General features: G+C 37.1%; 1 protein-coding gene across 2 annotated transcripts in view; it reads right to left on the reverse strand.

The window, feature by feature from the left end:
- PIWIL2 (piwi like RNA-mediated gene silencing 2) overlaps window positions 1–13585 on the reverse strand; it is a 64529-nt gene that overhangs the window by 42544 nt on the left and 8400 nt on the right. For both annotated transcript variants that reach the window (XM_063087089.1, XM_063087088.1), the window contains exons 8-9: window positions 13342–13422; window positions 12908–13021 (exon numbers count right to left, since the gene is read on the reverse strand). In XM_063087089.1, the coding sequence (XP_062943159.1) occupies window positions 12908–13021; window positions 13342–13422 (195 nt within the window). The remainder of the gene's footprint in view (window positions 1–12907; window positions 13022–13341; window positions 13423–13585) is intronic.

A 13585-nucleotide genomic window follows, 5' to 3' on the forward strand; every position in this document is an offset into this window, starting at 1 on the left:
CAGGACTTGCCTTAAGAAAGATCACAACAAGTGATGAAAAACCATCAGAGCCTTGGAGTTATTCACTGACTATAGACTCTGGAGCCAAAACGCCTACATTCAAATCTTGCTCTGCCACTTACTAGACTGTGAGACTTTGAGCAAGTTACTTAGCCTCAGTTTCCTCACGTGAAAGTGGGGTTACTAAAAGCACCTAACTCATAATGTTGCTGAAAAAACGAAATGACGTTATATATATAAAGCACTCAGAACTGTGCCTACCACAGGTAACAGAACTGAGTGTTTGCAAATATCATCATCACCATTATTGTCATCAGGGCTTAATACATACCAGATGCAGTTATGTTATGTGTCTGATGTTAAGTGAATGGATTACTAGAATGAGCAGCAAGGCCCACATAAATGTGTGGCCTTATTCTGTCTGTCTGAATACAGAGGAGAGGTTGCTAATGACAGTGCACAATATACATATGTAATTATGAAAGTCAAAAACAACTACTAGCATAGAATCTTTATTTAAACAATTTTCAAGTTGTAACTTATTTTCATAACCCTTATAACAATTCTCAATTTTCTTTCACCAAATCCCTTTCCCCTCATTATTGCCTTCTGCATCAAAAGGGGGTGGGAGGTGGGGGGAAGGAGGAGACAGACAAGAAAATGCTAAAAGGGCTTGAGTCTCAAGAAATAAAGAAGATAGGCCCATATACTGTTATTCCGATATCCACTCTTGGAGAGTAGACAAAAATGAATGACTTTAAACTGCACATATTTTACTTGGAATCCAAAAAAATGTAAGTGGGGTTTTTGGCAAAATGTCATTTGCTTAAACATTTCATATATTTTTCATGCAAGGAATGCCAAAACACAAAAATAAACCAAGTGGCAAGTCTTTTTTCTAAGTGGTGAGATTACGGGTAACATTTTAGTTTTTGGATTTCTTTGCATTTTTAAAAGTTTCTATAATAAACATATATATATATATGTAAATTTTGAAATAACAAAATTATCAAAACAGACATCATTGGGAGTTATTGTATCATGGGTACAGAGTTTCTGTTTGAGATGAAAAAGCCCTGGAAATGGATACTGATGATGGTGCACAACATCGTGAATGCACTCAGTGCCCAAGTGTGCAATGAAAATGGTAGAAATCGTAAGCTTTACACTAAAATGGTGAATTTTATGTTATCAACATAACATAACCTAAAAATTGAGCATGATGAAAAATACCTCGATTTTGTTTGGGTGTTTCTGGCAGCTGGCCGGTACAGGGGTCGAACATTGAACCTTGTTACCAGAACCACGCTCTAACCAACTGAGCTAACCCACCAGCCCCCACGAAAAAAATCTCAATTTTAAAAATTTAAAAATCATACCTCATTGGCAAAACTATTTTTTCAAAAATGGTTAAATTAAGCAGATGGTACTTATCAAAACACTTTCTAAATCAGTCATGAGCTATAATCAGTTCATTTTCTTGACAGTAATTGTAAGTATTAAAATTATGATACAGAACACACAAGGTAAAAAAATAAATGCTATTATTTAGACACGCATCACATAGAGAGGCAGTAGGAGGCAAAACTACTTTTTTTAAATGAGGTTTGAGATTTTATTCCAGATCTTTTTAGAAATTTTGGCTTCCCATTTGCATCGTTTGGATCATCAATGTATATGGTTTTATGTTTAGTGTTCAACTTACCACTGTGTATAAAATATGTGCAACACTGTAGAAAAATAAAAGTATTTTTTACTCAAACCCTTCAACTATGTTAATGGTTGCACAATTCTATTTCACTAACTGAAGGGTACCTTAATTACTGGTATATTACTTTCTGAGTAATAGTTTTATTGTTTCACTCTTACAAATAATAATAAGCAATTTACAATTGCTTCTTTAAGACCGATTCCCTGCAAGTGGAATTACAAGATTAACAGGTTAAAACTTTAAGGTTCTTAAGATCCAGAGACTACCTGCATTAGATTTTTTCTTTCTTTTTTTTTTTGGCTGCTGACTGGTATGGGGATATGAACCCTTGACCTTAGTGTTTAAAACACAGTGCTCTAACCAACTGGGCTAACCAGCCAGCCCAATTTTTTTTTTTAATTTCTTACTTTGAAATAATTATAAAATCACAGGAAGCTGCAAATTTTGTGCCTAAAATCCCATGTACAAAACAAACACTGGTACAATATCATTAACTAGAATACAGATCTTATTCTGTTTTCACTGTTTTTTTTTACATACATTGATGTGTGTGTGTGGATGTGGATGCAGGTCCACACAGGGTTTTTTGGTAATTGTTCTATTGTATTACTAATGATTGTTGTTAATCTCTTACTGTGCCTTATTTATTTATTTACTTTTTGCAGCTGGCTGGTACAGGGATTGAGCCCTGGACCTTGGTGATATCAGCACCATGCTCTAACCAACTAAACTAACCAGCTGGCCATCTATGCAGTTTTATCTCATTTAGAGTTTTGTGCAGTTACCACAAGCAGATAGAGAACTGCTTCATGTCACCACCAAGGAACTATTTCACGCTATCCCTTGGCTGACTGGGAAAATACATATGCTCAGGAGAGAGACAAGAAATCTGAGCTGGGAGTTAAAGTCCAGACAGACAGGAGAACTACGCATAACACTGAAGGCATTCTTCAGTCTACACACAGATCCATCAGCACAGATGGAAACCGTACGGGCTCAGGGGGTTTGAGCGTAACCTCTACTCAGATCATTACTTGAACTACTAAACTCTGCAGACAAAGGGGTGGTCCCTAAGAAGGCAAGTTAAAATATGATAATGAGAAAAGAAAAACTGAGTAGAGACATCAGCAGCTGCACACCACAGAGGCAACACAGTCCAAAGTCTAAGTATGCACAAATTTGTTAAAAAAAAAAAAAAATCTCAGAAAAATAAAACAGAATCCAGACTTGCTACAATGGATTATCTGAAATGTCTAGTTTTCAAATACAAATTATTAGATATGCAAATAAACAGGCAAATGTGAATAATAATCATCGACCACATATTGTATGATTTCATTGTATGAAATGTCTAGGATAGGCTAATCCATAGAGATATAAAGTAGGTCAGTAGTTGCCTGGGGTTGAGGGCAATGTGGGGATTGAGGGGGAATGTCTAAGGAGTGTGGTATTTCTTTCTGGGGTAAAGGAAATGTTCTAAATCAATTATACTGGTAGATAACATAACTCTGTGAATACTCTAAAAGCCAACTGCATAGTATGTGGATTGCATCTCAATAAAGCTGTTTTAAAAAATGACATAAAGTCATTCTCAGATAAACAAAAATAATATGTTGCTGAAAGACCTGCTCTACAAGAAATACTAAAGGAAGTTCTTCTAAAAGGAAATGACACCAGATGGTACTCAGATCTACAGGGAGGAAGAACAGTGAAAATTATATCTATGTGGGTAAATATAAAAGACTGTATATATGTTTTCTTCTCCTAGTTTCTTTACAACTTATAAAATTGTATTAAGCAATAATTAAAACACTGTATTATTGGATTTATAACATATAGAGATGTAATATATCAGAAAACAGTAGCACAAAGAAGGGGAAAAGGTATGGAACCATCATGGAGCCAAGTTTCTGTATTTTACTGGAAATAAATCAGCATAAACCTGAGTAGATTATGACACATGAAGGCTACATACTAAAATCCTTAGAATGAATACACACACAATTCAAAAGAGGAATTAAAATGGTACAATGGTAAAATATTGTCTCTAATCACATCAGAATAAGACTAGAAACTAGGGCCGAGCCCGTGGCGCACTCGGGAGAGTGCGGCGCTGGGAGCGCGGCAACGCTCCCACCGCGGGTTCAGATCCTATATAGGAATGGCCGGTGCACTCACTGGCTGAGTGCCGGTCACGAAAACAACAACAACAACAACAACAAAAAAAAAAGACTAGAAATTAAAAAGAAAGAAAAATGGGAAATATACAAATATTTGGAAGTTACAACAAACTAAATTACTCAAGGATCAAAGAAGCAAGCACAACAGAAATTAGAAAATAACTTGAATTGAAAGAAAATGAAACACCAGTCTATCAAGAAATCAGGGGCTATAGTTTATGCAGGGCTCAAAAAGAATTTTATAGCTTTATTTTTGGTTTTTTATTTTGTTTTGGGTTTTTTTGGTGGCTGGCTGGTACAGGGATCAAACCATAGACCCTGGTGTTATCAGCACCACACTCTAACCAACTGAGCTAACTGGCCAGCCAGTATAGCTTTAAACTATATGAGAAAGAAGCAAAGAGCTTACACATATGATCAAGTAACTCTTCACAAAGGGGTCAAGGTAAATCAGTAGGAAAGGATAGTCTTTTCAAAAAATAGTTTTGTGATAATTAGATATTCATATGTAACAAAATGAACTTAGACCATTACCTCACATCGCCCACAAAAGTTAACATAAAATGGATCCAAGATCCAAATACATAAGAGCTAAAACTATAAAAAAGGAATACAGAAAAATCTTTGCGGCTTTGAATTAGGCAATGATTTCTCAGATATAACACCAAAAACACAATCCATGTGAGAAAAAACTGATAAATTAGACTTTATCAAAAATTGGGCTGACTCATTTGTTTAGAGAGTGGCCTTTTCATGGGTTTGGATCCCCTAACCAGCCAGCAGCAAAAACGAGAAAAAAAAAAAATTAAAAGATGGCATTAATAAAAATTAAAAGACAAGTTACAGACTGTGAGAAAATATATGCAAATCACAAATCTGATAAAGGATTTATATCTCTTATATAAAAAGAATTCTTAAGCTGGATGGTTGGCTCAGTTGGTTAGAGTATGGTGCTGATAACACCAATGTCCAGGGCTTAATCCCTGTGCCAAAAAAAAAAAAAAAAGAATTCTTGCAAAACTCAGTAAAAAGATGACAAACCCAAATTTTTAAAGATAAGCAAAAGATTTGGACAAACAATTCACCAAAGCAGATAAATGAATGGCAAGTAAGCACAGGAAAAAATGTTCAACATCATTGGTCATTAGGAAAATGCAAACTAAAACCACAACTGGATGCCACTATACACCAATTAGAATTAAAAAGACTGACTATACCAAATGTTGGCAAGAATGTGGGACAACCTAAATTCTCTCTCACTACTGGTGGGAATGTAAAAATGGTACAGTCACTTTGGAAAAATTTTTGATAAAGCTAAACGTACTCCTACCATATTACTTGTCAGTCCACTCCCAGGTATCTACTAAACAAGAGAAATGAAAATATATGTCCACACAAAGACTTGTACACTGATATTTACAGCAGCTTTATTTCTAATAGCCAACAACTATTATGAACTTGGAAACAACAGGTGAATAAAGAAATTATGGTATATCCATATAATGGAAAACTACTCAACAAAGAAAAGGAATCAACTTTTGATCCATACAACAACATGGATGATCTCAAAATAATCATACTGAGTGAAAGAAGCCAGACTGAAAAACAAAAAACAAGAACAGGTACATAATGATAGTTGCTGAATTTACTTCGTTATTCCAGGATTTATAGTTGAATAGGTCTTTGTCATTAGCCTTAGGTCTTTATATAAGGCAGTCAGGCCTAGTTGGCTCAGAAGTACATTCCTTGGCATATTAGACCCAGGTCTTCGTATGAGGTCATTAGGGCTTGGGTTTTGAATGTAGATACACCATTTGAAAATATTTTTGCCATTAGCTTGATTATTGTCCATTTGCTTGCTTTGCCTTTGTTGTTATGTATATGTATAAAGTCATCTTTTATGTATTTTGTTTAGTCCTAGATTGTCTTGTTTCTGCTCAATGCACAAGGGAGTGTTCTTTAGGAAAGAAGCCAGATAAGTCCTCAAACCAGTCCAAGCCACTACCAGGGGATATGTTAGGCCAGCAATCAAATGGTAAAAATTTGGTCAAACTTCATGAAGGCATTCCTTCATCTTCGCATTTGTGAAAGGTCATTTTGTTTATTTAGTCCATATTCCAGGGTCACTGATACTTGAGTCACTGATACTATGGCTCCTTCTTACCTGTGGCTGGAATCTGAGACATGGTTCACACACACATTCTTGGATGACCTTAGTGCTTCTCTTTCTTGTTTGCCATGGGTTTCTGTATGTCAAGATCTCAACCCTCCCTTGGAAGAATTTCTGCTTCCTACATAAAGGTACACTATAATCCTAACTCTTGCACTCTCCTTGATACATGGCAAAAAAGTTTTGACTTCAAATTACCATGGCCAAAGTGCAGCACACAGAACATTCTCTAGTACAGACCAACCATATGATAGACTATAAAACAAACCTCAGTACATAAGGGTAAAGCTCCATGATCTCATATTTGGGAATGAATTTTTATATATGAGACCAAATGCACAGGTAACAAAAGAAAAAATGGATGACTAGGTCTTCATCAAAATTAAAAACTTTTGTTCTTCAAAAACACTATGAAGAAAGGAAAAAGGCAACCCATATAATGAGAGAAAATATTTCCACATCATATATATCATAAGGGATTTGGATCTAGAATATATAAAGAACTCTTACAACTCAATAAGAAGACCAGGGGCTGGCTGGTTAGCTCAGTTGGTTACAGTACAGCCTCATAACACCAAAGTCATGGGGTTCAGATCCCCATGGCAGCCAGCCACCAAAAAAAAAGAAAAAAGAAAAACAAGATGGCAACAAACCAATTTAAAAATGGGCAAAGGATCTAAATAGACATTTCTCTAAAGAAGACACATGAATGGCCAATAGTTGTATGAAAAGATGCTTGACATCATTAGTCATAAGGGAAATGCAAACCAAAATCACAATGAGACACAACTTCACACCCACCAAGATGGTTAGAATAAAAAACACAGATAATAAGTGTTGGCGAAGATGCAGACAAATTGGAACCCTCATACACTGCTGGTGGGAATGTAAAATGGTTATACCATTTTACAGCTTTTGTAAACAATTTGGCAGTTCCTTAGATGGTTAAACATAGAACATATGATCCAGCAATTCCAATCCTACATATCTACACAAGAGAAATGACAACCTATGTCCAAACAAAAATTTGTACATGAAGGCCAATAGCAGCATTATTCATAATAGCCAAAAGGTGAAAACAACCCAAATGTCCATGAACCGATGAATGGATAAACAAAATATGGTATATATATCCATGCAGTGGTATATTATTTAGCCATAAAAGGAATGAAATACTGATACACGCTATGACGTGTATGAATCTTGAAAACATTACGCTAACTGAAAGAATATTATACATACATGATTCCATTTATATGAAATATTCACAGTAGACAGAAAGTAAATTAGTGGTTGCCTAGAAATCGGGAAGTGATGGCTAAGAAGTGTGGGGTTTCTTCTTGAGGTGATAAAAATATTCTGAAACTAACTGTAGTGACGGATATACAACTCTGTGACTGTACTAAAAGACAATGACTTGTACACTTTAAATGGGCAGACTGTACAGTGTGTGAATCATATCTCAATAAAGCTGTTAGAAATGACACACACATATATTCATATATTACCTTACTTATATTTGTTTATATATATGTACTTATAGATTCATTATCTCACAGTTGCTGTGGTTCAGTTCGAGTGTGGCTTAGCTGGATGCTTCTGGTTCAGTCTCTCACAAGGTTGCAAGCAAGGTTTCAGCCCGGACTCTAGTCACCTCAGGCTCAAGGATGGAGGATCTGCTTCTAAGCTCACTTTGGGGGGCCACTCCTCAGGGATGTCCTACAACATGCCAGCTGGGTTCCCCCAGGGTGACTGATCCAAGGGACAGTGAGAGAGAGCACCAAAGACAGCAGAGAGTTACCACCAAGAACAATGCTCTCACCACATGTGCTCCCTGGACTTTGGACTTTCAGCCTCTGAAACTGTAAGAAATAAATTCTATTTGTTCATAAATTATGCAGTTTCAGGTATTCTGTTACAAGCAACAGAAAATGAACTAATATACTAGTCATTGGAGACATGTCTGTAAATCCATCCCACACTCAAGGGAAGAGGATTACACAAGGGCCAAGCAGTATAAATACTGGGAAATGACAAAGATTCTCTCCTTGACCAAACTCTAATTAGGTTCTTCTCAATCTTATCCCAACCAAGCTCTGACTTTTGGGCTTCCATGTTCATCTCCACATTGTCCAATTTTAGCAAGAATCCTACTAAGTCAGTTCATCCAGGATCCCCCACCCCTGATATATGATCACCCAACATATCTGATCAAATTCCTCATCCTCCACCATCCCCCAGGTGAGATCTGATTACCGTGGCCTGCCTGCAGCAAGAATCCTGTTAGGTGGATTCAGCCAGTATCCCCCCTGACCTCTGATCTTTCCTGTTAGTAATTTTCCATCCACTGATCCCCACCCAAATTCTTGGCTATAAATCCCCACTTCACCTTGTTGTAATCAGAGTTGGGCCCAATTTATCTCCCCTACTGCAAAATCCCATTGCAGGGTCCCAATATCTATTGGGATGGTCCTGAATAAAGTCTGCCTTACCATTCTTTAACAAGTGTGATTAATAATGTTTTCTTTAACAGAAACCACACTAGATATGTTATAGCAAAACTTCTGAAAACCAAAGACAAAAATTTTAAAAAAGAATTAAGAAGACAACAGTAACACTGGCAGTTGATTTGTCAGTGGAAACAATGTAAGCCAGAAGATAACAAAATATTTTCAAAGTGCTGAAAGAAATAACTGCCAAACCCAGAATTCTAAGTTAAAGGAAAGATAAAAGACACTTAGATAAAAACTGAAAGATTTTGTCACTAGCAGATTCTGCACAAAAGGACACACTACAGGGAATTCTTCAGGCAAAAGGAAAATCATCCCAGATAGAATCTTAAGAGATGCCGGAAAGAATAAAGAACAAATAATATTTCAGAAGACTGGGGTAAAGAAAAACTCCCAAAGCTTCCAAAAGGGCAGGAAGGAGTGAGAGGAGACATACAAAGACTCTGGAATCAGAAATCAAAATGGCTTTAGATCTTTCAACAGCAAATCTAAAAGCAATGACAAGAGAGCAATGCCTTCAAAATTCTGAGGAAAACGTACCTCTAACCTAGAATTTGTTACCCAATCAAACTAAAGTAAACTAAAAACATTTTCAAAGATGTAAGGTCTGAAAATCATTTCCCCCAATGTAGAGTTCCTCAGGAAAGTACTGGAGGATAAACTCTACAACAAAATAAGGGAGTAAACCGAGAAAGCAGCAGTCATCGGATCTGAGATACAGGAGACTCCCCATCGAAGGGGAAGGGGAGTCCACGACAGTGGGGGTTCAGCCAGCCCAGAGAGCAACCAGGCAAACTGAAGGCAAGTGGGATTTAATAGACATTTCTAAGATGGTATTAAATTCCAGGGAATAGATCATTAAATCTTATTGAGAACTTAATAGCGACATATGAAATATAACCTTATTTGATAAACCTTAGTTGGCTCGCTACCTTTTAGGAGTACGTAAACCACTCCTGGGCGAAAAGACTGAGGTCATCCTATGTCCAGGAAAATAATCGCTCTTTTGTGGTTTCCAGTGATACGTAAGAACACAAAGGGCACCGGATGGAAGAATGCCAGGCCCACAACAGTTGAAGGGTACGTGGGAGGACTGAGACTGCAGAGCTCCCCTGACTGCCTTGGGCATGCTCTGTGGGGCTGAGCACTCAGAAACCGCAGCTGCAGTAAGACCAGGGTCACAGACATATCAGCATCTGTGTGTGATATAATGAGGTGATGCCTGACACAGGACTTCTGACTGTCTTGGAGGAAAGGGGCTCAAAGCTAGATCTAATTTGATTTAGACCACCCAAGAAATTTGGGGCAAGGGGAAAGGAAGATGAAATTGACAAAATACCTAGTGTTTGAATCTGTAGTGAGGAGAGTACACAAGTGGGTGTGAATTTGAATCATGGTAAGTACATATAAAATTCTGTACTTAGAAAATGTAAAAAAAAAAAAAAAAAAAAAAAAATCTTTACATCCAAGATAACCAATTGTACAGGAAACAGGAAACAAAAATAATCATAGTATACAATACATAGCTCACCTACACGTAGCTTTTGCGTAAACACAAACACTCACCATTCACTAAAATCTTAATAAAAATAACATAAATTTCAATAAATGGAAAGACATGCCATATATCTAAATAGGAAGATTCACTGAACATTCTCCATGGTCAATGCCAATCAAAATGCCAACTGACTTTTCTCTTATTTTCACTAAATTATTCAAAGGATCACACTAAAGAGTAAATGGGGGCCGGCCCGTGGCTCACTCGGGAGAGTGCGGTGCTGATAACACCAAGGCCCCAGGTTCGGATCCCATATACAGATGGCCGGTTCGCTCACTGGCTGATGAGCATGGTGCTGACAACACCAAGTCAAGGGTTAAGATCCCCTTACCGGTCATCTTTTAAAAAAAAAAAAGAGTAAATGGGTGGCATTCATTATGAAAATTCTGAAAACAGAATTCTCTGACAAATATTAAAACATAATAAAATTAAAGTATTTAAAACAGTACCACATTGGCTTGGACCAGTGGATCAAAATGAAATGTTCAGAAATAAATCCAAGTATTTTAGCACAAGATAAAGGCAGTGATTAACTCCGTGGAGGAAAATAATGTCTTTCAGGAAGTTGTGTAACAGGCTGGTCTGAAGGGCGTCTGTCATCTCTGTTGATTGTTCAGTCAGTTGCAGATCAAACTCCTTGTTCTACTTTTTCCCCCTTCTCACTACTGCACTTGATTAATCTAAAATTTTTTTAAATTTTAAAAATAAACTGTGTAATAGCATTAAGACAACTATGATGATCCCAACATCATACCAAGATAAATTCCAGAGGGTTTAAAACATTGATAAAAATAAATAAATTATAAAATAAGAAGACCTTTCTAAGCAGAAAAGCAAAAGCAGAAAACTATAAAGAAAGAAACAGTGGATTTGAAGACATATACTTTTATTTAATAAGTATTCTTGAACACTCACTACATGCTAGGCAATAAACTAGGTCTGGGTGCACAATGTGAGAAAAAAACACAAGGACTCTGCTACAGAGGGGCTTATAGTCTAGGAGAAAGAGAATCAACAATTGCAAAGTCTGAGCCATTCTCAACTTCACTCTTCCTCTCACATCCCATGTCTAGTCAGGAAGCTGACCAACTGCTACTTTCAAAAGGTATCCACAGGGCTGGCCCGTGGCTCACTCAGGAGAGTGCGGTGCTGATAACACCAAGGCCACGGGTTCGGATCCCATATACGGATGGCCGGTTTGCTCACTGGCTGAGCGTGGTGCTGACAACACCAAGTCAAGGGTTAAGATCCCCTTACCGGTCATCTTAAAAAAAAAAAAAAAAAAAAAAAAAGAAAAAAGAAAAAAGATATCCTCAATCTGTCTACCTGTCTACACCTGCACCGCTACCATCCTCATCTCTCAACTGGATTGCAACAGCCTCCTAACTGGTCACCTTACCTCTGACCTCATTCTACCAAACCTATCCCTCCAGTTTTAATTTAAGTGAGACCCTGCCACTTCTAGGCTGAGAGACCTACATGTCACCCAGTACAAGTTAAAATCTTCACAATGGCCTTACAAAGCCATACATAACAAGCTCCTCCATCTAGTCCATCTTCTACCACTCTTAGCTCATGCACTCGGCTTGAGGCGTGCATATCTCTATCTTAAGGTCTTTATGCCAGCTGTCCCTCTGCCAAGAACTCTCTTCTCCCATACATTCAGCTGGCTAACTCCCTCGCCCCTTTCAAGCGTTTGCTCAAATGAACTTGACCACTCTATGTAAAAATGCAACTCCCCACCCCAGCCCCAGCCCAGTACTCCTGATCTCCCCTACCCTGTGCTCACTCTTTTCACTTCTAACCACTATACGATCACGGCGAGCTACCAAGGACCTCTTTTCACTTCTAATACACTGTACAATTTATTTACTATGTTTATTGTTTATTGGTTATCTCACCTGACTACAAGCTAAGCTCCATGAGGGAAGAAATCTTGTTTTGTTAGTTGATATATCCCAAGACTCCGGGACATAACTGGAGTTCAGGAACTACATACTAAAACAATGAGTGAATGTATCAGAGAAGCCAAGATTTCTAAGCCTGGGAGCACAGTGGTTGTCCAAAGCTGGTGGGGAAAATAAACTGAATAAATCTTCTAGAGGGTAATCTGTCTATTCATATTTAAATGTTATATTATATATTAAAAGCCTTTAAAATGTTCAGCCCTTCCATTAACTAATTCCACTTCTAAGTATATAGCCTAAAAAAATCAGAGATGCACGCAGACTTACATATAAGACGAGATTTCATGCTACCAATAAAAATATCTATATTTACTACAGTAACACATACATTGTATGTTATTAAACAAAAACTCAAGATGTGTATCTATCAAATCAAATCTTCTTAATAATAGATTTAAATAAAATTCCTCCTGGGGATAATTGGGGGACTAATTGGGTGGAGGACACGGGATATAATCACAATTTATGGTAATGCACATGCTGCTAGTATGGATCTGGCCATCACATCTTAGGCACAAGTGGTGACAATTTGCTTTGTACCCCATGAATATTCATAACCAATTAAAAATACAAATAAAAATAATAAATAAATAAATAAATAAATAAAGTTCCTCCTCAAAGCACAGCAGATGTCTATTCAGATGCCTAACTCTGTAGGAATTAGAGAAAAGAGCACATCCATTCAGTTCTCCTCAGCTTTTCTACAATTAAAAAGCCAAGCAGAACAATGTCGTCTGTATTATTACCAGCTACTACTAAACTTTCCAGAAAATCGTCAGCATATTAAAGGTAGATCCCATCATTCACTCACATGACATCCAGCACAGAATCGTTCCGAATGACTTTATGGGAGACATCAGCTAGCAGGAAAAGCCCTCCATCTGTCCTCCGGATGCTAGCTGCATAGCCTGGCCAGATCTGCAATCTGGAGAGAGATGTGATCTTTACCCCAGGGTTCTAAAAGAAATACAGATACTTCCATGCCCTCTTTTGATAAAATACTTTGAGCTGATACTGCCCTTCCGTAATAACAGTGAGAAAGCTCCAGGAAACAAATTAAATTAAATCAAATTAAATTAAACTGCAAATTTACTAAATAACCAAATTAAGGAAGAGATTTAACTGATAAGTTGTATTCACTACTATAAAATACTGCTCAGATGTTTGTCTTAAATATAATGGTCGTAATGAAAAATGTTTTTCCAGAACATTCAAAAGTGAGGGAGGGGGAAAAAAACCACTAACCTGTGTTGCTGTAGTATCATAGCATTTGTAGGGTCATAGAAGTTTCTCCCCACAAGCTTCATATCTAAAAGTTTCATTACCCTAAAATAAAGAGCAAGAATGGGTTTTCTAATAGAAGAATAATAAAATTGGGCTCCACTACTCTGAGCTCTATTTTCCTTTGCAAGTCTAAAGGGTCAGAAATATTCATGCTGTTAACACAATATAGCTTTTATGTTGAGAACAATCTTTCTAAAAGAAAAAG

The sequence above is a fragment of the Cynocephalus volans genome, chromosome 2, assembly GCF_027409185.1.
Source record: "Cynocephalus volans isolate mCynVol1 chromosome 2, mCynVol1.pri, whole genome shotgun sequence".
Lineage (NCBI taxonomy): Eukaryota > Metazoa > Chordata > Mammalia > Dermoptera > Cynocephalidae > Cynocephalus > Cynocephalus volans.